The 27,002-nt window shown below is 41.8% G+C and overlaps 1 protein-coding gene across 1 annotated transcript in view; it reads left to right on the top strand.

Moving 5' to 3' along the window:
• DCTN5 (dynactin subunit 5) overlaps window positions 1–26,233 on the top strand; it is a 31,456-nt gene extending 5,223 nt beyond the window's left edge. The window contains exons 3-6 of the mRNA XM_027526545.1: window positions 11,636–11,754; window positions 14,682–14,793; window positions 21,665–21,767; window positions 24,882–26,233. Of these exons, the coding sequence (XP_027382346.1) occupies window positions 11,636–11,754; window positions 14,682–14,793; window positions 21,665–21,767; window positions 24,882–24,979 (432 nt within the window). The 3' untranslated portion in view covers window positions 24,980–26,233. The remainder of the gene's footprint in view (window positions 1–11,635; window positions 11,755–14,681; window positions 14,794–21,664; window positions 21,768–24,881) is intronic.
• The last annotated feature ends 769 nt before the right edge of the window (window positions 26,234–27,002 follow it).

Raw genomic sequence — 27,002 nt, 5'->3', positions numbered from 1 at the left:
AAAAAAAAAAAATGTAAAATACCCTACTATTTAAATAGCCTCTAGTTTAAATGATAAAAATGACTAAAGGGCTAAACAAAATGGTTTCTAGATGCAACCTTAGATCTCCAGCTTGCCCCCTCTGCCTTGTCCTTGTTGAGTTCAGTGAACTCTGCTTTAGCACTGTTTTTCTCCCTTTAAGGTCTTTTAAGGCACTTCCTTTCATTTTAACACCCTTTTGCCCCTATTTTTCATCTGACTTCTCTTTAGCTCCGTTCTTCTGAGATAGGAACCAGAATTTGAATTCCTCTTGCTCAATCTCTTTGACCATCTGTGATATCATTTCCTTCTTATGTTTTTTGTGTTTGCTTCTTCAGTGCGAATGTAATTTAGGCTGACTGAGGGACTTATATGGATTTTCTTTATTTCCAAATTAAGATTGTTGTCTTTATTTAAAACACAATGAAACAGTAACGGCCATTACCAGATACCCAGAACTCTTGATACTCTGCTTTCTTCTAAAAGAAAAAGAAGTAATTTTCTCTGATTGTAGATGGAAACACAAGCAGAAAACAATGATTGAAGTAAATTAAAAATCTTAGATGAAAGAATTATGTACTAGAAATAGACATCTCTCTAAGGTTGAAGAAGATAGCTTTTTTTTTTTTTTTTTAAAGAAGATAGCTTTTAAAACCAAGAGAGGAATTCTCTAGCAGAGGAGTGGTGGTGGTGGTGGTTGTTCAGTTGCCCCATTGTGTTTGACTCTTTGCGACCCCATGGACTGTAGCACGCCAGATCCCCGTCTCTCACCATCTCCTGAAGTTTGCCCAAGTTCATGACCATTGCATCAGTGATGCCATCCAGCCATCTCATCCTCTGACACCCTCTTCTCCTGCCCTCAATCTTTCCCAGCATCAGAGACTCCAGTGAGTCAGCTGTTCGCATCAGGTGGCCAAAATACTGCTTTAGCTTCGGCATCAGTCCTTCCCATGAGTATTTAGGGTTGATTTCCCTTAAGATTGACCAGTTTGGTCTCTTTGCTATCCAAAGGACTCTCAGGAGTCTTCTCCAGCACCACAGTTCAAAGACATCAGTTCTTTGGTGCTCTGCCTTCTTTACTGTCCGGCTGTCACATCCATACGTGACCAGTGCAAAAGACCATAGCCTTAACTATACGGACCTTTGTCAGCAGAGTAATGTCTCTGCTTTTCAACACACTGTCTAGGTTTGTCATAGCTTTCCTGCTGACAAGCAGTCGTCTTCTGATTTCAGTCACCATCCTCAGTGATTTGGGAGCCCAAGAAGAGGAAATCTGTCACTACTTTCACCTTTTCACCTTCTATTTGTCAGGCAGTAATGGGGTCGCAAAGAGTCGGACACGACTGAGTGACTAATCTGATCTGATCTGATCTGATCTGAATGGGGCCAGATGCCATGGTCTTAGTTTTTTTTAATATTTAGCTTTAAGCCAGCTCTTTCACTTTCCTCCTTCACGCTCATCAAGAGGCTCTTTAGCCTCTTCACTTTCTGCCATTAGAGTGGTATCATCCACATGTCTGAGGTTGTTGATATTTCTCTCAGCAGTCTTATTTCTAGCTTGTTATTCATCCAACCCAGTATTTCTCATGATGTGTTCAGCATATAGGTTAAAGAAACAGGGTGGTAGCAGACAGCCCTGTCGTACTTATTTCTCAATCCTGAACCAACCACTTGTTCCTTATTGGGTTCTAACTGTTGCTTCTTGATCTGCATACAGGTTTTTCATGAGACTAATAAAATGGTCTGGTATTCCCATGCTTTCCACAGTTTGTTATGATTTGCACAGTTAAAGGCTTTAGCATAGTTAATGAAACAGAGGTAGATGTTTTTCTGGAATTCCCTCGCTTTCTCAATGATTCAGTGAATGTTGGCAATTTGATCTCTGGCTCCTCTGCCTTTTCTAAACCCAGTTTGAACATCTGGAAGTTCTTAGTTCACATGATGCTGAAGCCTAGCAGACACAGTTTTAAGTATGACCTTACTATCGTGGGAGATGAGTGCAATTGTCCGATGGTTAGAACATTCTTTAGTACTACCCTTTTTGGGAATTGGGATGAGGATTGACCTTTTCCAGTCCTGTGGCCATTGCTGGGTCTTCCAGATTTGCTGACATATTGAGTGCAACACTTGGAAGGAAAGTTATGACCAACCTAGATGGCATATTGAAAAGCAGAGACATTACTTTGTCAACAAAGGTCCGTCTAGTCAAGGCAATGGTTTTTCCAGTGGTCATGTATGGATGTAAGAGTTGGACTATAAAGAAAGCTGAGTGCCGAAGAATTGATGCTTTTGAACTGTGGTGTTGGAGAAGACTCTTGAGAGTCCCTTGGACTGCAAGAAGATCCAACCAGTCCATCCTAAAAGAGATCAGTCCTGGGTGTTCATTGAAAGGACTGATGCTGAAGCTGAAACTCCAATACTTTGGCCACCTGATGCAAAGAGCTGACTCATTTGAAAAGACCCTGATTCTGGGAAGGATTGAGGGCAGGAGGAGAAGGGGACGACAGAGGATGAGATGGTTGGATGGCATCACCGACTTGATGGACATGGGTTTGGGTGGACTCCGGGAGTTGGTGATGGACAGGGAGGCCTGGTGTGCTGCGGTTCATGGGGTCGCAAAGAGTCGGACACGACTGAGCGACTGAACTGAACTGAGTGCAACACTTTGATATCATCATCCTTTAGGGTTTTGAATAGCTCTACTGGAATTCCATCGCATCCACACTTTTATTAACAGCTGCTGCTGCTGCGTCGCTTCAGTCATGTCCAACTCTGTGCGACCCCATGGACTGCAGCCTACCAGGCTCCTCCATCCATGGGATTTTCCAGGCAACAGTACTGGAGTGGGGTGCCATTGCGCCCGCTTGACTTCACATTCTAGAATATCTGGCTCTGGGTGACTGAGCACATCATTGTAGTTATCAGGTTCATTAAGATCTTTTTTGTACAGTTCTTCCATGTATTCTTTCCATCTGTTCTTGATCTCTTCAGCGTTTACTAGGTTTCTACCATTTCTGTCCTTTATTGTGCCTGTCTTTGGACAAAATAGTCCCTTGATATTTCTGATTTTCCTGAGGAGATCACTAGTCTTTCCCCTTCAGTTGTTTTCCTCTTATTTTATGCACTGTTCATTGAAGAAGGCCTTCTTGTCTCTTCTTGTTATTCTTTGGAACTCTGTGTTTAATTGGATGTACTTTCACTTCTTTCTTCAGCTATTTGTAAAGCCTCCTCAGATAACCTCTTTGCCTTCTTGCTTTTTTTCTTTGGGATGGTTTTGTTTGCTGCATCCTGTGCAATATTATGGACCTTTGTCCATAGTCCTTCAGGCACACTGTTTCCTAGATCTAATCCCTTGAATCTGTTTGTCACCTCCACTGCATATTCATAGGGGATTTGATGTAAGTCATACCTGGCTGGCCTAGTGGTTTTCCCCACTCTCTTTAGTTTAAGCCTGAATTTTGCTGTGAGAAGCTGATGATCTGAGCCACAGTCAGCTCTAGGTCTTGTTTTTGCTGACTTTATATAGCTTCTCCATCTTTGGCTACAAAAAAACGTAATCAGTTTGATTTTGACATTGACCATTTGGTGATATCCATGTGTAAAGTCATCTCTTGTATTGTTGGATAAGGGTGCTTCCTGTAACCAGTGCATTCTCTTGGCAGAATTCAGTTAGCCTTTGCCCTGCTTCATTCTGTATTCCAAAGCCAAACTTGTCTGTTACTCTGGGTATCTCTTGACTTCCTACTTTTGCATCCCAATCCCCATTGATGAATAGAACATCTTTTTTTTGATGTTAGTTCTAGGAGGTCTTCATGCTATGCTAAGTCACTTCAGTCGTGTCCGACTGTGTGTGACCCCATAGACGGCAGCCCATCAGGCTCCGCTGTCCCTGGGATTCTCCAGGCAAGAACACTGGAGTGGGTTGCCATTTCCTTCTCCAATGCATGAAAGTGAAAAGTGAAAGTGAAGTTGCTTAGTCATGTCCGACTCTTAGCGACCTCATAGACTGCAGCCTACCAGGCTCCTCTGTCCATGGGATTTAGAACTGATTACCTTAAGGTTCTTCGGCATTGGTGGTAGGGGCATAGATTTGAATTACTGTGATGTTGAATGACTTGCCTTGGAAATGAACCGAGATCATTCTGTCATTTTTGAGGTTGTATCCAAGTACTGCATTTTGGACTCTTGTTGATTATGAAGACTACTCCATTTTTTCTAAGGGATTCTTGTCCACAGTAGTAGATATAATAGTCATCTGAATTAAATTCACCCTTTCCAGTCCATTTTAGTTCAGTGATTCCTAAGATGTCGATGTTTATTCTTATCATCTCCTGCCTGACCGTGTCCAGTTTACCTTGATTCATGGGCCTAATGTTCCAGGTTCCTATGCAACATTGGATTTTGCTTTCATCACCAGACACATCCACAACTGAGCATTGTTTCTGCTTTGGCCCAGCGGCTTCATTATTTCTGGTAGTTGTCTTCCACTCTTTCCCAGTAGCAAATTGGACACCTTCCAATGTGGGGGACTCATCTTTCAGTGTTATATCTTTTTGTCTTTTTAGACAGTTCATGAAATATAAACAGGAAGTATACTGGAGTGGTTTGCCATTCCCTCCAGTGGATCACATTTTGTCAGAACTCTCCACTATGACCCTTCTGTCTTGGGGGGCCCTACATGGCATGGCTCATAGCTTCATTGGGTTACACAAGCCCCTTCACCATGACAAGGCAGTGATCCGTGAAGAAGGGACCAGTGGTTAGGACTCAGCATTTTCACTACTGGGGCCAGGGTGCAGTATCTGATCAGGGAACTAATATCCCACAAGCTGTGAGGCTCAGCCAAAAAGAAACAAAAACCAAGAGGAAGTGTAATACTTTACAATCAGCAGCAGATGTGAAAGTTTCTTTTTACAGATAGGGGTTTTATAGGCTGAACATATGCAGGTCAGATTGGTTAGCTCTTTCAGGTGTGAGTGCATTTCATTTTTAGTATCTTCTCAGAGCCTGGTGTTCTGGCCAGTGATTTATCTAAATTCACATATATTTGAGGTATTTCCATCTACCTCTCTACCCTGACCCTCTATCTTGGGCCCCAGACCTTTATTCACAGCTGCCTGTTGGTCATCCCATAGGACCCTCAAACTCCACATTTCAAAATTGAATTTATCATCAAATCCCCAGAATTGCTCACCTCATCCTAGATTCTCTTTTTCTTGCCCAACATCTGAACAATGACCAAGTCATATAGAATCTTTTTTTTCTTTTTAAATATTTTATAATGGAATATTAAAAATAATTTTTATTTAGGTGTATTATGTACAATAAAATGTACCCATTTTAAATATGCAGTTGGATGAGTTTTGGCTGATGTGGACATCTCAGCAACTAGTACCACAGTCATGATATAAAATATTCCCATCACTCTAATTCTTCTGCCTCTCTGCAGTCAAGCCACCTGGGTAACCTGTGTAAAACTAATATAGATTAGTTTTTCATTTTCTAGAGTTTCCTATAATTGGAATCATGTACTATTTTGGGAGTCAGGCTTCTTTCACTCGGCATAATGTTTTTGAGATTTATCCATGTCATTGGATATATTCAAGGATTAGTATTGGGTTGGCCAACAAGTTCATTTGGGTTCTTCTGTTACATCCTGTGGGAAAACCCAAATGAACTTATTGGCCAACCCAATAGTTGGTTATTTTTAAACTTTTTTTTTTTTTTTTGCTGCGCCGTATGGCTTGTAGGATAGGCTGCGGCAAAGAAAACCTGGAATCCTAACTACTACCACCAAGGAACTCCCTCATTACTTTGTGTAGATGAGCAGTGTTATTTGGAACTTTGGGACAGTAGACAAAACGCAGAATGAGGCCGTATGTGTTTATTCACCGGCTTCTACAGTTAGCGGTATTCTGGCGTTCTTCTTTCGTCTCTGTACTCACGTGCCAAATTCAAACCAGTTTCAGAGTGGAATATTTTGAAGCAAATTGCAAGTGTAATTTTGTTGTTGTTGTTCAGTTGCTAAGTCATGTCTGACTCTTTGCGACCCCATGGACTGCAGCACTCCAGGCCTCTCTATCCCTAAGCATCTCCCAGAGTTCATCCAAGTTTATGTCCATTGAATCGGTGCTGCTATCCAACCATCTCATCCTCGCCTGCCCTCTTCTCCCTTTGCCTTCAGTCTTTCCCAGCATCAGGGTCTTTTCCAATGAGTTGGCTCTGCTTCCTGAGTAATATTTCTAAAATGAAGATTCAGTTGTGTTAATCCTTTGCTTAAAATCTTTCATTGATTCCGTTGTGTTAATCCTTTGCTTAAAATCTTTCATTGATTCCTTATATCCTCTCTGGAAAAGAAGTGTAAACTTCTATAATCAGCATATGTAATTCCTCATGATCTGGTCCTTGCTTACTTTCTCAGCTGCAACCCCAGCCACATGCACTCTTTTTAGATTTTTTTCTTATTTATTTTATTTTTTGGTTATGGTGAGTCTTCACTGCTGATGTGGGCTTTCTCTAGTTGTAACGAGTGGGGACTACTTTCTGGTTGTGGTACGTGGGCTTCTCATTTCAGTGGCTTCTCCAGTTGCGGAGCACAGGCTCTAGGCATGTGGGCTCAGTAGTTGTGGCTTGTGGACTCTAGAGTGCTGCTGGCTCAGTAGTTGTGTCACATGGGCTTAGTTGCTCTGCAGCATGTGGGATCTTTCTGGACCAGAGAATGAACTGGTGTCCTTTGTACTTCAAGGTGGATTCTTAACCACTGGACCACCAGGGAAGCCTCTCATGCACTTTTTAACCTTATTTATTCAACAGACACTTCAAGAATGCCTACTCTTTACCAAATATGGGGCATTAATTCCCCCCAATTTCTGGGGGAAATTAATAATCCCCCCATAATTAATTAATTATGTTATTCAGTCCCTCCTGGCAATGTCTAGGGAAGCCATGTGTCACATCCTGAAGTGAAGCATTTAATCTGAGTCCAGAAATTGGGAAAGGAAAAAGAACGTCAGTGGATTCACCCTGAGAACATGAAGCTGGAGGCAGTGAGTAGTGTTGGGAGATTAGACAAAGGTGGGGGCAGCTGTGAGTTTCCCTGAGCAAGCAGCCAAGGCAGGAGGGCAGGTGGAATGAGTGCATCTGAGAAGGTGCATAGGCCAGGTCTGCTGCAGGTATTCTCAACAAATGTTTGTCCATCCATTGAATCCTATTCATGGAATTATAAGGGCAAAGCTTGTGAGGTACTGGGAACATCTTGGAAAAACTTTAGTCAACGTTATGAAGGCAATTCTCTTCACCTTAAAAAGTTTTCCCTTTTGACAGAACATGTGATTCAGTGGAGTATAGCATAACTCTCAGTGTCTTGTTTCCTACTCTTTTGTTATGTTTTAGGCTATGTAAAATATGCTTTGTTTCCTCTTTGACCCCCCACTCCTAGAGCAATGGAAATAAAAACAAAAATAAGCAGATGAGACCTAATTAAACTTAACAGCTTCTGCACAGCAAAGGAAACTGTAAACAAGATAAAAAGACAACCCTCAGAATGGGAGAAAATAATTGCAACCAAAGCAACTGACAAAAGATTTATTTCCAAAATGTACAACCAGCTCGTGCAGCTCACTATCAGAAAAACAACCCAATCAAAAAATGGGGCGGAAGACCTAAACAGACATTCCTGCAAAGAAGACACAAAGATGGCCAACAAACAGAAGGAAAGATGCTCAACATCACTCATTATTGTTATTCAGTCACTAAGTTGTATCTAGTTCTTTGCAACCCCATGAACTGCAGCATGCCAGGCTTCTTTGGCCGTCACTCTATCCCTCAGTTTGCTCAAACGTATGTCCATTGAGTTAGTGATGCCATCCAACTATCTCATCCTCTGTTGCCTCCTCCTCCTCTTGCTGTCAATCCTTCCCAGCATCAAGGTCTTTTCTAATGAGTCTGCTGTTCGCTTCAAGTGGCCAAAGTACTGGGGCTTCAGTATCAGTCCTTCCAACAAATACTCAGAATTTATTTCCTTTAGGATTGACTGATTTGATCTTCTTGCTGTCCAGTTGAATCTCAAGAGTCTTCTGTAACATCACAGTTGAAAAACATCAGTTCTTTGGTGCTCAGCCTTCTTTATGGTCCAACTCTCATATCCATAGATGACTACTGGAAAAACCATAGCTTTGACTATACAGATCTTGTCGGCAAAGTGATGTCTCTGCTTTTTAATACACTGTCTAGTTTGTCATAGATTTTCTTCCAAGGAGCAAGTGTCTTTTAGTTTCACTGTCCACAGTAATTTTGGAGCCCAAGCCACTTTTCCCCCCATCTATTTGCCATGAAGTGATGGGACTGGATGCTATGATCTTCTTTTTTTAAATGTTGAGTTTTAAGCCAGCTTTTGCACTCCTCTTTCACCTTCATCAAGAGGTGCTTTAGTTTCTCTTTGTTTTCTGCCATTAAAGGGGTATCAACTGCATATCTGAGGTTGTTAATTTAACTCTCAGCAATCTTGATTCCAGCTTGTGAGTAATCCAGCCTGGCATTTCTCATGATGTACTTTGCATATAAGTTAAATAAGCAGGGTGACAGTATACAGCCTTGACGTACTCCTTTCCGACTTTGGAACCAGTCTGTTGTTCCATGTCCGGATCCAACTATTGCTTCTTGACCTATATGCAGGTTTCTCAGGAGGCAGGTAAAGTGGTCTGGTATTCCCATCTCTTGAAGAATTTTCGAGTTGGTTGTGATCCACATAGTCAAAGGCTTTAGTGTAGTCAATAAAGCAGAAGTAGATGCTCTTTGGAATTCCCTTGCTTTTTCTATGAGCCACGGATGTTGAAAATTTGATCTCTGGTTCTTCTGTGTTTTCTAAATCCAGCTTGTACATCTCGAAGTTCTCGGTTCGCATACTGCTGAAGCTTAGCTTGAAGGATTTTGAGCCTAATCTTGCTGACATGTGAAAATGAATGCAATTGTATGATAATTTGAACTTTCTTTGGCTTTGGCTTTGCCTTTCTTTGATATTGGAATGAAAACAGACCTTTTCCAGTCCTGTGGCCACTGCTGAATTTTCCAAATTTGTTAACATATTGAGTGCAGTACTTTGACAGCATCATCTTTTAGAATTTTAAATAACTCAACTGGAATTCCATCACCTCCACTAGCTTTGTTGGTAGTTAATGCTTCCTAAGGCCCACTTGACTTTACACTCCAGGATGTTGGCTCTAGGTGAGTGACCGCACTATCATGATTATCCAGGTCACTAAGGCCTTTTTTGTACAGTTCTTCTGTGTATTCTTGCCCCCTGTTCTTAATCTCTTCTGCTTTTGTTAGGTCTTTGCCATTTCTGTTGTTTATTGTGCCCATCTTTCCAGGAAATGTTCCATTGTTATCTCCAGTTTTCTTGAAGCAATCTCTAGTCTTTGCCATTCTATCATTTTCCTCTATTTCTTTGCACTGTTTGCTTAAGAAAGCTTTCTCATCTTTCCTTGCTATTCTCTGGAACTCTGCCTTCAGTTGGGTATATTTTTCCTTTTCTCCTTTGCCTTTTGCCTCTCTTCTTTTCTCAGCTATTTGTAAGACCTCCTCAGACAACCACTTTGCCTTCTTGCATTTCTTTTTCTTGGGGATGGTTTTGGTCACCACCTCATGTACAGTGTTACAAACCTCCATCCATAGTTCTTCAGGTACTCTGTTTACGAGATCTAATCCTTTGAATCTATTCATCACCTCCACTGCATAATCATAAGGAATTTGATAAAGGTCATACCTGAATGGCCTAGTGGTTTTCCCTATTTTCTTCAACTTGAGCCTGAATTTTGTAGTAAGGAGCTGATGATCCAAGCCACAGAAAGCTCCAGGTCTTGTTTTTGCTGACTGTACAGAGCTTCTCCGGCTTGCAACTTCAGCTGCAAAGAATATAATCAGTCTGACTTCGGTACTGACCATCATCTGGTGATGTCCATGTGTAGAGTCGTCGCTTGTGTTGTTGAAAGAGGGTGTTTGCTATGAGCAGTGCCTTCTCTTGGCAAAACTCTGTTAACCATTGCCCTGCTTCATTTTGTATTACAAAGCCAAACCTGTTAATCCAGGTATCTCTTGGTTTCCTACTTTTGGCATTCCAGTCCTCTATAATGAATAGGACATCATTTTGGTGTTAGTTCTAGAAGATGTTGTAGATCTTTATAGAACTGTTCAACTTCAGCTTCTTTGGCATAGTGATTGGGGCATAGACTTGGATTACTATAATGCTGGATGTAAACACAATGAAAAGGCAAAAAGATATGACACCAGAAGATGAGCTCCCCAGGTTGGCAGATGTCCAGTGTGCTACTAGGGAAGAGCAGAGGAACAGCTCTATAAAGAATGAAGGGGCTGGGTCAAAGTGGAAACAGCGCTAAGATGTGGATGGGCCTGGTACTGAAAGTGAAGTCCAGTGCTGTAAAGAACAATATTGCATAGGAACTTGGAATGTTAGGTCCATGAATCAAGATAAATTGGTCAAGCGGGAGATGGCAAGTGAACACTGACATTTTAGGAATCACTGAACTAAAATGAATAGGAATTGGTGAATTTAATTCAGATGACCATTGTATCTACTACTGTGGGCAAGAACCCCTCAGAAGAAATGGATTATCCCCTCATAGTCAACAAAAGAGTCTGAAATGCAGTACTTGGAGGCAGTCTCAAAAACGACAGAATGATCTCTGTTTGTCTCCAAGCAAACCATTCATTATTAGAGAACTGCACATCAAAACAACACTGAAGTATCACCTCACACCAGTCAGAATGGCCATCATCCAAAAATCTACAAATAATAAATGTTGGAAAGGATGTGGGAAAAAGTAATCCCTCTTGCACTGTTGGTGGGAAAATAAAATGATACAGCCACTATGGAGAATAACATGGAAGTTCCTTTAAAAGCTAGGAATAAAACTGTCATATGACCCAGCAATCCACTTGGGCATATACCTTGAGAAAACCATAATTCAAAAAGACACATGTATCCCAGTTTTCATTGTAGCACTGTTTACAATAGCCAGGACATGGAAGCAACCTGGATGTCCATCAACAGATGAATGGATAAAGAAGTTGTGGTATATATTTATATAATGGAATATTACTCAGCTATAAAAAGGAGCAAAATTGAGTCAATTGTAGTGAGATGGATGTACCTAGATTCTGTCATACAGAGTGAAGTAAGTCAGAAAGAAAAAAACAAATAGCATATATTAATGCATATATATAGACTTTAGAAAAATGGTACTGATGAGTCTATTTGCAGGGTAGGCATAGAGACACAGATGTAGAGAACAGACTTGTAGACATGGGGGAAGGAGAGGGTGAGATAAATTGGAAGAGTAGCATTGACATACATACACTACGATCTGTAAAATAGCTAGCTAGCGGGAAACTGCTCTATAACACAGGGACCTCAGCTTGGTGCTCCGTGATGACCTAGAGAGGTACGATTTTGAGCGTGGCAGGGAGGCTCAAGAGGGAAGGAATGTATGTATGCTTAGAGCTGATTCACGTTGTTGTACAGTAGAAAGCGACACATTGTGGTAAAGTAATTATCCTCCAATTAAAATACATTTTAAAAATGTGCTGCTTTGTTTTATAGACCATTGTGATGAATGACTGTATTATCCGAGGCGATCTGGCAAATGTAAGAGTTGGACGTCATTGTGTTGTAAAAAGTCGGAGTGTCATAAGGCCACCATTCAAGAAATTCAGCAAAGGGTATGTAATTTAATCATTTGTTTCAGTCTTGAGCAAGATGCTGCTTCTGGTGGTGAAATGCATGTGTGGAGTCATGGGAGAAGGAGCGGGTCTATACTTTTTGGAACACTGAGAACACACCATAATGAGCACAATTGGTGGCAGTTGTCTTAGTCTAGTTGGTGGTTAGTTGCCAGAAACAATCCACTTAAGCTGGCAAAAACAGGGGCGGGTGGGGGGGGTGGCTTCTGATTAAACAGACACAGGTGTATTTGATGGAGTTTCGGGGTAGAAAAAGGGGGCCAGGTTTCACAAGGGACTGGAACCTGGAGCTGGACAGCTTGCCAAAATAAAGACCACTATTCTGTCTGTCTGCTACTCTACCACTGAGACAGTTTCTTATCTGTCCTTCTCTCTGTACTTCTTCTTCCCTCTTTTTTCTTCCTGCTGTATCTTCCCACTTTTCTCCTGGAGCCAACTTTGCTGCCTCAGCCCTTTAATTATACCACGTCTTCTTTGAGGTTTCCAGCCTAAATACCAATCAGAGATTTTAAATTGTCCTATTAACAAAATCTTTGGTTAGAGTGAATCTGATTGGCTTAGTTTGCAGTTAGGTGCCCACCCCTAGTCTACAAACAGCTTTGACCCAGAGGGTATGGTCAAGTCAGGCTGACTGATCTCTCAGTGGGAATAAGGATTGTCAAAGAAAAATTGTGGGCAGGGCAGGAAGACTGCCCTCTATGCTTGATATGGAGTATTCTCTTTGCCTCCCTCTCTGCTTGCTCTCCTGGCTCCTACCCATGGCACCATCTGCTTCCCATCCAATAATTCAACAATCATTTATTGAGTGTTTTCCTTACGCCAGTCACTAGGTTATAATCTGGGCATATAAAATATGGATAAAATGGGGTCTCAAAACCTAGTGTTATAAAACAAACAAGTGAATGTAACAAAAAAGAGAGATTCACAGGTGTATAGAACAATCTAGTGGTTACCAGCGGGAGGGTGAGGAGTGAGATAGGGGATGGGGATTAAGTACAGACTACTGCATATAAAATAAATAAGCAACAAGGATATATTATACAGCACAGGGAATATAGATAATATTTTATAAACCTCTAAAATTGTGAACTACTATGTTGTATGCCTGAAACTTATATAAAATGAGCTACACCTCAGTTCAAGCAACAGCAATCACCACCACCTTGTGGTAGAAATTACTGACTCAACAGCTACTATAGCATATAACGCTGCAACAGGATAGCCACTATGTACTAGGGTACTGCTGACCCTGGGGTATGGGCATGGCTAGGGAGGAACAGAAGAGGGCAGTTGATTCAGACAATAATACTCGGATATATATCATGCAGGAGTCGTCTGCATTTCTTGTAGTGATGCTGGACTCGAGGATTTCATTACATACAAGAATTGGAGCAGGGAGTCATTGTATATCATACGAAATTCGAATGAAAACTTTTACTCATGAGTTCAGAAGGTGCTTGAGGGGGAGCCAGAAAACCTTTTCATGATTTCATACAGTAACTGATGCTCTGCTGGAATTGTTGACTCCACCTCCTGATAAAGGCATTATTGGGCTGGATATGGTCCAGGAAGAAGACTGAAAATGAACAGTCTTTTCAGTGACTGGAGGGATGTATAAGTAAGAATAGTCCACATGTGGCAGCCTGGATGGGAGGGGAGTTTAAGGGAAGAATGGATACATGTATGTGTATGGCAGAGTCCCTTTGTTGTCCACCCGAAACTATCACAAAACTGTTAATTGGCTATATTCCAATATAAAATAAAAAGTAAAAAAGTAGTCCTCATGAGAAATACAGAAATACAACACATGCATAGAAGGTGAATGTCGATTTCCTCCCCTGTATGTCTCAATACCAGAACTAGAGAAGAGTAAAGAGTTTTCAGTTTAAAATTGAAGAGTTGACAGCCTGCTATAGACTATGATAAAATTAAGGAATCCACTGTTACCCAAGGGGTCTAGGCTAAAAATGCAAATAAACTAAGGAAGATTTAACTAAGTTACAGGTGTGTGGAAGACAGGTATCATCTCTGATAAAATATTTCTGACAAAATAGAACACAGGACTGGAAAGAGCCAGTGAGTATCCAGCTGCTTTGTATTAGTTCTAGTCCCAATATTTTACATCCAAGAACTGAAATTTCTTGGAAGTATGATCACAGACCACTGTCAGTTACATTTGAGGAGTCCTGGAGAATGCGAATCATGTCACAAGTCTAGAGAAACCCTACTAACTCCTTAAGTCTTGGCTTAAATGTCATTTTCAATTAAGCTTTTACCAAACCTCCAGTCTGAATAAACTCTTTTTGTCATGCCCTCATGATGTGTTATTTTTCCTCTGTAGCCCTTATCACAGTTGTAACTAATTACTTATTTAATCATTTATTTAATCTCTCTTCTCCTGATTGTAATCTCCTCATGGGCAGGATCAAGTCCCTTTTGCTCGCCATTGTATTCCCCAGTTCCTAGCATAGAGTCAGGCAGTAAAACCAGACAATATATAAATTTTCAGCATGTTGGGAATTATATCCCATGAACATTACATCAGTCCCCTGAAGCATTATAGAGAAGATTAATGAAAATGTGATCTGTGGGCATTTTCAGAGGAGGCTGGAATGAGCAAAACGTTCATTTGTTTTTATTTGATGCTAGCTTTTCTAACTTTGAAGGTCTTGCCCTTGCTCTTTTGCTATTTGCTTCACATTTCTGTAGTCTAACATTTCTGATTTCGGTTTAGTAGTCACATGCATCTTCTTCAATGTTGCAGAATTCCTCAAACGTGAGGATTCTTTCCTTGCTAGGGGCAGTCTTATTAAGACAAGACGGAGTTGCAGTTATGATCTTTAGTTTTATAAACCTTGACCAGAAGTACATCACCTTGACTGTTCTTTGTTCTCTTTCTTCTATAGCGTTGCATTTTTTCCTTTACATATTGGGGACCACGTCTTTATTGAGGAAGATTGTGTGGTCAACGCAGCTCAGATTGGCTCTTATGTTCACGTTGGCAAGAATTGTGTGATTGTGAGTATGCTGACTTGGCTGGCTGAGCAGCCTCACTCCCCTTTGAGCTCCTGTCCCTCCCATCAGTGGGCCTTTGCTTCTGTCATCAAGCAGGGTAGAAGTTTTTTCTGGTCTACTAGTTTACCAGAATTGTCGTTAAATTTGGAATTCTTCCTAGGCACTAGTAATCATGGCTAACCTTTATGGACTCTTTTGTATATGATGTTAAACTCTTGCCTTTGGCTATTTCATTTAATCTTCACAACCATCCAAGGATGATAGACTGTAATTATCCCTATTTTCAGGTGAGGAGACTGAAGACCTCTGATATTAGGGGATTTGACAAGGCTAGTAAATGCTAGAGTTGGAATTTGAACCCCGGTGGTGTGAGTAGCCATGCCACTATGTGGCCTCCCTGTCACCTCACCTTGAGAATCTTAGAGTCTAGTGGGGTGAGGGGATCTTGAAGGGTGAATCAAAATTGGTTCGTAGACAAGAGGAGAGAAAGTGTTTCAGGGGAGAGATTGGCATGTGTAGGGGTCACAGTCACCAAAGGGCATGACGTCAAAGGAGCTGCACATGGTTCAAGATGCTGGGCCTGCCAGGTGCTAGTGGGCCTCTCGCTCAGCAGAACCTGTAGGACACAGGTCCACAGGCGCCATGGCATTAGTTTGTTAATGCCAAACATTAACCCAGCCAAAGCTTTCCAAGGCTGAATTTCTTGATATTTCTTAGATGAAGAGGTTGATTTCAGTTAGGATTTCTGAGTCCATCCTAATTGAGAATGATCAGAGGCAAACTCCCTAAATTTTCAGGGAAAATATTTCCTACATTTTATATTTGTCCCTCAGATTCTGGGAAAACCAAGACCCCTCTCCTGTTTTTATTTTTTTCACTAAAAGCCATTTACTTTTATTAATAACCATGTATTAATTTCACACATAGTTGAAATAAAACCTTTTATAATCCACAGTATGATCCATGATTAAATACACATCTAAAGTACAGAGAAAGATACTCATTTTTTGATATAATGATGTGAGATTTGTGACTTTTAAGGCTTACCAAACAAAGCCTAGGAAGCACTTAGCAAGCATGATATACACTAATTCCATGCCTTTTCCAGGAAGGGTTTCTAATACATTTCTAGGTTGCTGCTAAGTCGCTTCAGTCGTGTCCGACTCTGTGCGACCCCATAGACGGCAGCCCACCAGGCTCCCCCGTCCCTGGGATTCTCCAGGCAAGAACACTGGAGTGGGTTGCCATTTCCTCCTCCAGTGCATGAAAGTGAAAAGTGAAAGGGAAGTCACTCAGTCGTGTCCAACTCCTAGCGACCCCATGGACTGCAGCCTACCAGGCTCCTCCGTCCATGGGATTTTCCAGGCAAGAGTACTGGAGTGGGGTGCCATTGCCTTCTCCACCCTTTCCTGTTTTTAAATGGCTGCTCCTATTAACACAAAGTCAGCTCTCTGCTCTGGATAAAACTCAGACCCTAAAGTATGAGAAAATCTGCAGAAACCATGCAGTCACTTTCCAGGAGCCGTGAGGCTACAGCAAAGGTGGACAGTGCAGAGAACCATGTTGCTGAGAAAAACATTCCAGTCTGACTTGTTACTTAAAATTAAGGGGAGCAGTTGTTTTGCCAAATATTCTCTGGAGGAGTTCCTTAATATGTATTAGAGACAGAATGTCTTTGGTTCAGCCTGATGTTGAGGAGAGGGAGAAGATAGTGAAATCCATCCTCTTTCCTCACTAACTGCTTGATTAGAGGAGGCTTTCCAAGCCAAAGCTGAATTTTTCTGATATTTTCCTCAGTAATGTGAAGACATCAGCATAGTAGCCTAGTCCTTTGGGTCCAGAGCCAGATGTCTGAATAGTTAATATCCAAATGCTATTCCCAATGCTTAGGAAATTTTAGTCCTATTGTTCAGCGTCTGCTTTTTATATCACTTTTCAGTGCATCAACTCCTGGTATTGTCATTGTTTGGCACTGGCTGTACTTATTTGCTGAGCCTTTACAAATTCTCAGGAGAAAGATGCTTTGAGAATCTCAAAGCTAGTAGGAACTCTTTAGAGTCCAGCTGTCCCCATGACACACAGATCCTTCCTGCAGCATCTCATGTAGTACTGTAACTTCTGCTTGGAGATGGGAAGGTATGAGTGTTAATCAGAATTGTCCAAAAGTCTTCAGGAAAAGCCTAACAGGCATTCCGGTTCAACTGTTACCATGCCTTAAGGTTTACATTTATCTTTAATCTTAATAGCATCCTGGCAGGCTTGGTTTTACATGCTGTTTCACAGGATGGAAGAAATTTGCTAAGTAACTGGGTTAAAGAGATATGGGACTTCCCTGGTAGTCCAGTGATTAAGACTCCACACTCCCAATGCAGGGGGCACGAGTTTGATCCCTGGTCAGAAAACTAAGATCCCACATGCCATGCAGTGCAACCAAAAAAAAGAAGGAAGAAAAAGAAAACAGCAAAAAAAAAAAAAAAAAATAGGAGATAAGGGTAGGTGTAATACCAGCAACATGTAGTTCTTAACTCCTTCTTGAAAAGTTCTCCAGGAAAGAATAAAGAAGCAGTTACAGCTGTTTACCTCCTCAGCTATTGCCAAGTCATTCATGCCTAAGAAGTACCTGCATTTTTTATTTTGCTGCTGTGGAATCCACCAGTTTACCCAGAATTCTCTGAAACCCAAATGAGCACATTTCTCTGAGTGGGCAGAATGGCTAACTAGACAAGCAGGTGCCCTCCGGCTGTTTGGTAACCGAGGTACACAGTGGGAAGGCTCCTTTCCACTGCTCTTCTTTTCCAGGGCCCTTTGTCTGTGGATCCCTGTCTGTGAGGGTATCCTGCCACATGCAGCACCTCATTTCCTTTTGCTCAGTGCCCCACGTGCTTGGTCTGGGTTTTTAGGAGCCTCAGCATCTTAGGGAATCTTTGAGTTAATTTGGGAGTCACCAGGGGAGCTGGCCATCTGCTCCATTTTCGATATTGCCAATAACAGGTGATTCATGGAAGAGAGTTTTCCAAGGAGAAATGAAGATATGCAGTCATAACTTGCTTCTGACCTAAAGATGTTGCCCAGCTTGGCTATTATCCACCCAGCTGGAGACAACTGAAGAAATTCAGACCTTCGAAGTATAAGCTTTTTAAAAAATTCATTTGGCAATCTACCCAGGAGCTCTTGGACATACATATGATTTAGGTACTTAGTATTGGGGGAAATTTTGAACACAATGAAATCAAAGTGTTTCCTATTCTTTGGTAAAGTCTGAGATCTAGATGGGTTAGCATTATCTTGGTATTTGTTATGTGTTCCACATCCTCAGCCCAGTATGTTTTATCTGATATTCTGACCAGAACACGAGTGAACTATAGGCTTGGATGATGCAAATGCAACTGGTAAAGACCAAGACTTGCATTTACTCAGCAAGTCGTCTGAGACACATTGTTGTTCAGTTGCTAAGTTGTGTCTGACTCTTCCCAAAACCGTGGACTGCAGTACACCAGGCTTCCCTGTCCCTCACCATCTGAGTTTGCCCAAGTTCATGTCCACTGAATCAGTGATGCCATCCAACAGTCTCATTGTCTGTTACCCTCTTCTCTTTCTGCCTTCAATCTTACCCAGCATCAGGGTCTTTTCCAATGAGTCAGCTGTTCACATCAGGTGGTTGAAATATTGGAGCTTCAGCTTCAGCATCAGTCCTTCCAATGAATATTCAGGAATGATTTCCTTTAAGATTGATTGGTTTGATCTCCTTGCTTTCCAGGGGACTCTCAAGAGTCTTCTCTAGCACCATAGTTCAAAAGCATCAATTCTTCGGCACTCTGCCTTCTTTATTGTCCAGCTCTCACATCTGTACATGACTGCTGTAAAGACCGTAGCCTTGACTAAATGGACCTTTGTCAGCAAAATGATATCTTTGCTTTTTAAACACACTGTCTAGGTTTGTTATAGCTTTGCTGCCAAGAAGCAGTCTTTTTCTAATTTCATGGCTGCAGTCACCAACCGCATGATTTTAGAGCCCAAGAAGAGGAAATCTGTCACTGCTTCCACCTTTTCTCCTTCTGTTTACCACGAAGTTTCGGGACCAGATGCCATGATCTTAGTTTTTTAATATTGGGTTTTAGGCCGGGTTTTTCACTCTCCTCCTTCACCCTCATCAGGAGGCTCTTTAGTTCCTCTTCACTTTCTGCCATTAGAGTGGTATCATCTGCATATCTGTGGTTTTTCTTGCTAAGGGAGATGCCAAGTGGAAGGCATCTGAGATATAGCTTTAACCATATACAGAAGCGTCTCCTTTTCCTTAAGTCATGAAACACGTGACTCTCCCAAACCTTATTTCTTGCCCCCAAAATGCTGTGGGTGATGGCAGAATTGAATGACTACCTAATAACTACCATTTACCCATGGCAGAATAAATGAACTGTTAACTTCATACTCAGAAGAATTTCCCAAGACTTGTCCAGTTGGAGTTTACAAAAGAACAAACGGGCTTCCCTGGTGGTCCAGTGGTAAAGAATCCACCTGCCAATGCAGGAGACACGGCTTCGATCCCTGGTCTGGGAAGATCCCACATGCCGCAGGGCAACTAAACCCACGAGTCACAACTACTGAGCCTGTGCTCTAGAGTCATGAGCCACAACTATTGAAGCCCATGTGCCTATAGCCCCTGCTCCACAACACAAGAGAACCCACTGCAATAAGAAGCCCATGCACCACAACTAGAGAAAGCCCACACACAGCAACAAAGACCCAGTGTGGAAAAAAATAAATGAGTAAATAAATAAATCTTAAAAAAAAAGAAGAGGATAATAATAATATACCTTAAAAAAAAAAACAAAACCAGACCTTAAACTGGTAGGTGCAAAACAAACATACTGGCTAATGTGAACCACAGTCACAGAAGTAGATCCTAATTTCATACACAAATGGCTCCAACTGACATCTCAGTTGATGTCATGTGAATTAATCTCCTTCCTGTTTTTAGTTTCCTCTGGAAGCCTCTCAGGCAGGTCCTTTAGTGATGGAAACCAGTGGCTGGTTCAAGATTCTGTTCTATCCTCTAGAATCCTTACTAGAAAGAGCTTCTTTTCCCAGTAGTCCCAGCAGAAGCCCTGACGTTGAGATTCATCACGGTTCATACACCAATTCCCTAAACCAATGGCTGCAGCCAGGCTTGGGGTTTAGAGTTTGGGATGAGAGATGAAGCACGTGAACTGAAATAGGGATGGAGTGATATCCAACAAAAATATAAGTTCTGTTATGCCGGGGACCAGCCCCGGCTGATCCAGGGTATTCGAAGCGGGGACGGCGTCGGCGAGGATCAGGAAACAACTGCTTAATTAAACGTTAATTAAGGATATAAAGAGTAATAGAATGAGGATAGCTCAGTGAAGAATTCAGTGGAGAAAAGAGGCTGAATAATTCAGCCAGAAGGTAAGAGAAAGAACGACATGGTGAGACCAAGTTTCGGTGAACAAGGCCCACACTTTATTTTCCAAAGTAGTTTTTATACCTTAAGTTATGCATAGAGGATAATGGGGGAAGGGGTAGAGTCATGCAGTAAGCCAGGCTTTCTTCCTGCAAACTTATCATATGCAAAAGTTTAGGTGATTTGCATCATCTTCTGGCCCGGAGGCCTTTTTCTCTAAAGGTGATTATTCTAAAGTCAGGTGCCAGCCTCCAAAAAGCATTAGATAAAGTTGCATTCCTACAGAGCAAAGGTGTGGTGGGCTATAACAAGAAAAAGAATTAATTCAAGGGTCCCAGGTTACAAACATTAAAGCTACTATTTAAACCAATTATATTAATCAATACACTGCCAGGGACACAGCAGGTAAGGGATATGGAGACTTAGCAGCAAACATTGGCCCAACAAGTGAAAATCCCTTCACCAATACAATTTCTAATCAATCTTTTGACTGCTCAAAGGAATCTGTATTTAGACAGTTTAGAACATCTCATGCCTCTCACAGTTTGCAGGCTCTGAGCAATCACATGTGGCCGGAAAAACCTATTCAGGCAGGCTAGAGGACTTCCAAGGGAGTTTGTAGGTTGAAACACTGTCACACCCAGGAATTATTAACTGGAGCTATAAGCTAACTCTTTTTTCAGAGAGGTAGTGGGGGACAGCCCCCCGTAAAGTCAGAGGTGTAGGTGAAAGCACAAAGCAGAAAGTAGGCAGACTCTGGTTTTGGGGGTAGATTGCTTGAGAATTTCCAGGGAGACTCCTGAGGCTTGATCCCGCCTTTGCGTATGCCAAGCCTCCTTCCTCATGACCTTTGCCAGAGGCGGAGCTCGCTCCCCACACTGTTACAAGAAGAAAGGGAAGTGGATGTCGGACAAGCACAACAACAGATATCCACTAAGTAAAAGCAAAGAAAATTAAACAGAATTCTTGAAGATCAAATTTCATATAGTCTGAAATGCCTAAGATAGCCTGAACTGTCCCTAGTGTACAACCCCCACTTCAAATTTAAACACACACAGGACTCACACACACACACACACACACACACACTAATGTTTCTACCTCATGTTTGTCAGGTACCATCTGCGGTAGGGATTGTGGCCAACACTTCTGTCCCTGACCATGACGATTATAGGCTTCCCTGATGGCTCAGACAGTAAAGAATCTGCCTGCAATGCAGAAGACCTGATTTCGATCCCCTGGTTGGAAAGATCCCTTGGAGAAGGGAACGGCAACCTGCTCCAGTATTCTTTCCTGGAGAGGCCCATGGACAGAGGTACCTGACGGGCTGTAGTCCATGGGGTTGCAAAGAGCCAGACATGACTGGAAACTAAACAACAATAACACAGCACACAAGACAACTTGTACTCCCATTTCCTGGTCTGTTTCCTATTAACAAGACTTTAATTTCAGGGGCGCCGGTGTGTGCTGAAAGACTGTTGCAAAATTCTCGACAACACAGTATTACCCCCAGAAACTGTGGTCCCACCGTTCACCATCTTCTCAGGCTGCCCAGGTAACCCGCGGGTGTTAATTATTAAAACTAAAGTTTATTTTCTTTCACAAAAGTCATGCATGCCTTTTCTGTCTCTTAACAGTATGTTAGTCTAGCTAACTGAAATACTCTTCTGATACAGAGTACCTATAAATGCTATCCAAAATAGAACTTGTATCTTTTTACATGCATAATTGGATTCATAAGGAAATTATTAGGAATCAGAAGCAAAGTGGAAACTAAATGCAGACTTTCAAGGATGCTTCAGGTGATGCCATCTCTATAGTTGTATGGTTTAGGATTTGATGCTCATGTGGGATGAGAGATAAAGCCTCGGATCCACACAGGGCAATGAGATCCTCTTGAAGGGCTTTCCCTCAGTAAAAAGTTGATGGAGGATGAATCTGCCCCCAACACAGGAAGAGTACAAAGAAGAGTGTCTGTCTTGGCCTGGGCTTTGGGTGGAAAAAGAAAGTCTCTCCAGATGATGGCCTTACCCTCACAATGGTTGGGGGTTTGAACTTGTACTTCCTGCCTGCTCAGAAATGCCCTAACTGAAATATTACCACAAAACATGGCCAAAGACCAGTGAGAGCTCTGGGATACCCAAGAAAAGCAAATATATTATCATTTGACCTTGGTTGATGGAATGCCCACAGGCAAAGTCCTTATGAGCTCAAGAGATGCAGATTATAAATGTGGGGAGACTGAAGCAATCCATGCTTATTTTTGAAAGCTTGGAAAACACCGAAAAGCAAAAAGAAAAAGAAAAACCTCACATTCCCCTACCCCTACCTCAAGACAGTCTCTTTTCTTCTACCTGTTGTTTCACTCAGTGGAAACCTCCTAGAACATACAGAGGTACGTGACAGATTCACAGATGGAAGATGATATGAAGAGAGAGGATTTGACAATATATGGTATCTAGCCACTGGGTGGTTTAATTGTTTTTCCAATATAAAAAAAATCTCATTACTCAGATCATTGAATATGAATTTCAAAGAAATACATAAATCATCCACTAAGATTCTTTGGGGAGGAAATGAGCCATTCTGCACTTTCATGCATCTCTACATTTGCAGAGGAGGAAGAGACTCATTTAGTAATTCTCCCCATACTGAGTTCCCACTGTGAAACAGCTTAACAGTTCTCAGCAAGTGCTAGATCAGAACAGTCTTAATTGTTTTGAGTGGTTGTGAGACAAACATCTGATCTGAGGTGAGAAGTATGTTGTTGGAAAAATAGTTTAATCTCCTCTAACTTATTCAAGGCCCTTAGAACCAACTTATGATCTTTGAACATTGATGGCAGATTGCAGGGAAGCACTTCTAGGTATTTGAAATCCCAGTAAATTCTGTGTGTGGAGGTTCTGCCTGGGATCTTAGAGATCATTGTGTAGGTGAGGAAACTGAGGCCTGGAGAGGTTGAATTGTCCAGGGTGTCAGTGCTGGTTAGCGGGGAGGCTTTGACAAGCACTTAAGACTCCTTGTTTATTTATTTATTTATTTTTATTTGACTACTCAGCTTATGCAATCTCAGTTCCCCAACCAGGCACTGAACCTGGGCTAGGGCAGTGAAAGCAGCAAGTCCCCTAGACCACCACGGAGCTCCCAAGACTCTTTGTTTAGAGTCTAGTACTTTGCACTAGCAGGGTACTTCTCATGTTTATTTGTGTAGTTTCACAAACAAATGCTAACCATCTAGATACTACTGTTGACAACCTCCCTCTTTAATCAAGAGGCGTGGGGTGGCAGGAAAACTAGCATATTTTTGGAAGGCTCCCCAGAATGAAAGGCGAGGCATCCAGAAAGATTCTAAGTTAGGAACCAAAAACTCAGATGCCCACAGGAGCCAGACAAAATATGTAAATAGTTGAAGAAATTGCCTATCATAGCTGTTTAAGCATACAGGCATGATATTATGTGAACTTCTGGTGTTTCATGAGGAGCTAAAAATCTGGATTTTTATGTGTTGAGTACCAGTTTTTTTAGAAGATTAAATACTGTACAGATTCAATATATATTTGGAAATCTTAATGCGCTGCTAATTTGTAAAAGGTGCCTGCAAGAGTTGTGTATTTTTTTAAGGCCATTTTTTCATTCCTGTTTTCTCTGTATGTATACAAGAGTATATGTGTGTGTTTTTGTATGTTTATGAGTATATGCATATGTGTGTTTATGTATGTATATGTATTTATATATATAATATGAAACTTTTTATATATATAAATAGACTCACACTCTCTATTCTGTTAGGAAACTTGCTTCCTTAGTATATCTTGGGCATCTTTTCTTGTCAGTATGGAGCAATTTACTTCATTCCTTTTAATGGCTATAGGGTTTGCATTGCATAATTATCCCATAATATAACCAATCATCCTCTGGTTTAATGGATCAAAAAATGTTATACTTGGTTTTTTATAATTAGAGACTTCGCTGCATTAATGCTTTTGTATCTATATTGTACAATTGGGCAAGATTATCTGTGGAATAAATTCTTAAAAGTTGGATTATCAGATCACAGGGTATGAACTTTTAAGTTATGCTAGTTATTCCTACATTGCTCTTCAAACTTATCTGTGTAAGTTTATACTAATACCATACTGTGTGAGTGCCTCTTTCCTGGAAATTCTTCATTAAGTTTCCCCCATCTTTTGTCTATTTGGGCATTTCTGTTCTACTCCCATCTATGATTCGAATATAACTGCTCAGGCCTTGGATTCAGTTTCATTGTATGAATAGCAGGGCAGTTTCTCCCCTGAAGAGCGCTCACCTTGGCTTGCCCCACAGGCATCACCCCAGAATCCAGGGAATAGATGAATCCTTGCCTGGAACAGCCTCTGATGTAGTCAGATTTCTTTAACTCTTCAGTAATGTACTAACTTCTTTTACTTGGAATATATTTCTGCATTTTGAGAACAGTATTATTCCCCACCCCACCCCCAACTCCCTCCACACACAGATTCATATTATCTTGAATATATGGTCAGGAAATATTCTGTTAGCACCAAAGATGGAAAACCTAGTATTTAGACATTTGCAGCTAAAGAAGGCTTCTAGAGGTTTCAGCAGAAGTCAGAGCTGCATGTGGGCCTCCTCTGGCTCCTTGTGGTTGACCAGGTCTTTCTTTCCCCAGGACTCTTCTCAGGGGAGCTCCCAGAATGTACCCAGGAGCTGATGATTGACGTCACCAAGAGCTACTACCAGAAGTTTTTGCCCTTGACACAGGTCTAATGTCTCTGCCTTGTGTCTCGAATTTGCTTGAGCTCTGAGATGAACTTGGGGACAAAGTGAGCCAGACAGCATCTACAAAGAGCTCTTGTGTCTTTGACATCTCCCACCCTCTTTATTTTTTATTTTGGTTTCATTCTTTAGAATTTCTCAGTCCTCCCAGGCTCTAAGTTCTTAAGACTTTACTAACAGAATGACTGGAGGGTTGTCTCCAAATGCTGTGCTTAAACTGTATCTATTCACTGTCACTCTGTACCATGATGTGGGGAGCACAGACTCATCTGTTCCCAGCACTCCCACCCCTTGGCCCTGCGGACAGCCGGATGGAGCAGGGCATCTGTCCCAGCGGGGAGGTTGTGTGTGGCCCGTGGCCATGAGCTGCCACAGTGAGCATCACTGTTGGCGTCCCTGCTGCTCATGCAGTTGGCCAGTTGCTACAGCTGCTTGTCATCTGCAAAAACACTGTTTGCCACTTTTCAGAGCCCAGATTCCTCTTGGCTACTAAAACTTGAAGGGAGGGTGGTTAGTATTTCTCTTCTTTCCAAAATAACCTGATCATCTTAATTCGGGGTGAATAATTAAAGACTTTCTAGCCTTCTATTCTAGGGCCTTGGCTTTCACTAAAAGCTTAGTGAAAGCATCCAGAAAGCATCCCTTAGCATCCAGATTTTATTTTTGCAAAGTCCCAGGTTTAAGTCTCCCATGTGGATGGACTAGACTGGCGGCCACTCCTTGTCTCATGGTATTTAGGGGAAGCAGTGTATGCCTTATTTCACTGGAGATGTAGCATTTTTGACACTTGCTCCTTGGCCTGGAACCATTCAAACCACACTACATTTGCCATAAACCTCACAGTTCAGACCAAAATATCTATACTTGGGCCCAATCTCATATGTACATGGGGGCCTCTTAAAATCATTCTGGGGGCATGGAACCCCAAGGAGTAGACAGAGTTGCCAGTGCTATCCATATCTTCTAGGTAATATCTCAGCCCTTCCCATTCTGCTCTAGTAGGAAGACTTAGAAGTGAAGGCCTGAAAAGGTTGGCCTTGCTCGATGCTCTAGTGCTGCTGTGAATGGGGTAGGACAGTTCAGCCTCAAAGGTTAGAATATAGCAGCAGCTGTCTTGACTTAACATCGGTCTGGGGTTTGCAAAAAGAACTGTATGTAGTCATCTTTGCTAGTTGAATGTAAGACTGCTTTCTGGTTTCTTATTTTTTATGTTTGTACATTAAAGGCGTGGCACATGAAACAAGTCATTTGAAGATGATCACTGTTCACCTCCAGCAATGGCGACCTCTCTTCCTTGGGCACCTCACTGTGTTCCCGGTGTCCTCCTACAGACTTTGTAGTCACTTGCCTACTTAGAGCTTACACCAGCCCTATAAGCTGGATGTTATCGCCACTTCACTGGTGAGGATAAAAACTCAAAAATGTTAGATAACTTGGTCTACTTGGCATGGTGAAGGAGTCACACTCGTGTGTTTGGCTCCACAGCCCACGTTCTTAAGCTCTGCCCCAGTGAAATGGGACAGTCCACTGCATCCTGTGTCATGCCAGCAGTCTGTGATGGTTGCAGCTTTTTGGGGAGCCATATACCCTAGCTCCTTTCTCTTTTTGGACCACCAAAAAGGAGGATCTTGGAGTTGGCAGAGCTTAGATGTGCCCTTAGCTAACCTCTTGCTCCCTAGAGAAATTTTCCAGGGCGTGTCTGATAGATTCCCTTCCAGTGCATGTTTGAATACCTCCAAAAGGAAGCTTGCCACTTGACATGACTAACTGTCCGTTTTCTTCTTTTATTTACTTACTTTATAACTGACATGATTTTTTGACTATCCATTTTGTTGATAAACAACCAAAATTAACAGAAAGTGGGGTGTTTCTTTTCCTGAGCCTTCTAAAAATCTTTAGGTAATTTGAGCTGTTGTCGCTAAGTCGCTAAGTCATGTCCAACTCTTTCGCAGCCCCGTGGACTGTAGCCCGCCAGGCTTCTCTTGTCCATGGGATTTCCCAGGCAAAAATACTG

Source organism: Bos indicus x Bos taurus, chromosome 25 (assembly GCF_003369695.1).
Source record: "Bos indicus x Bos taurus breed Angus x Brahman F1 hybrid chromosome 25, Bos_hybrid_MaternalHap_v2.0, whole genome shotgun sequence".
NCBI lineage: Eukaryota > Metazoa > Chordata > Mammalia > Artiodactyla > Bovidae > Bos > Bos indicus x Bos taurus.
This window is presented reverse-complemented; position numbering and strand designations above follow the sequence as displayed.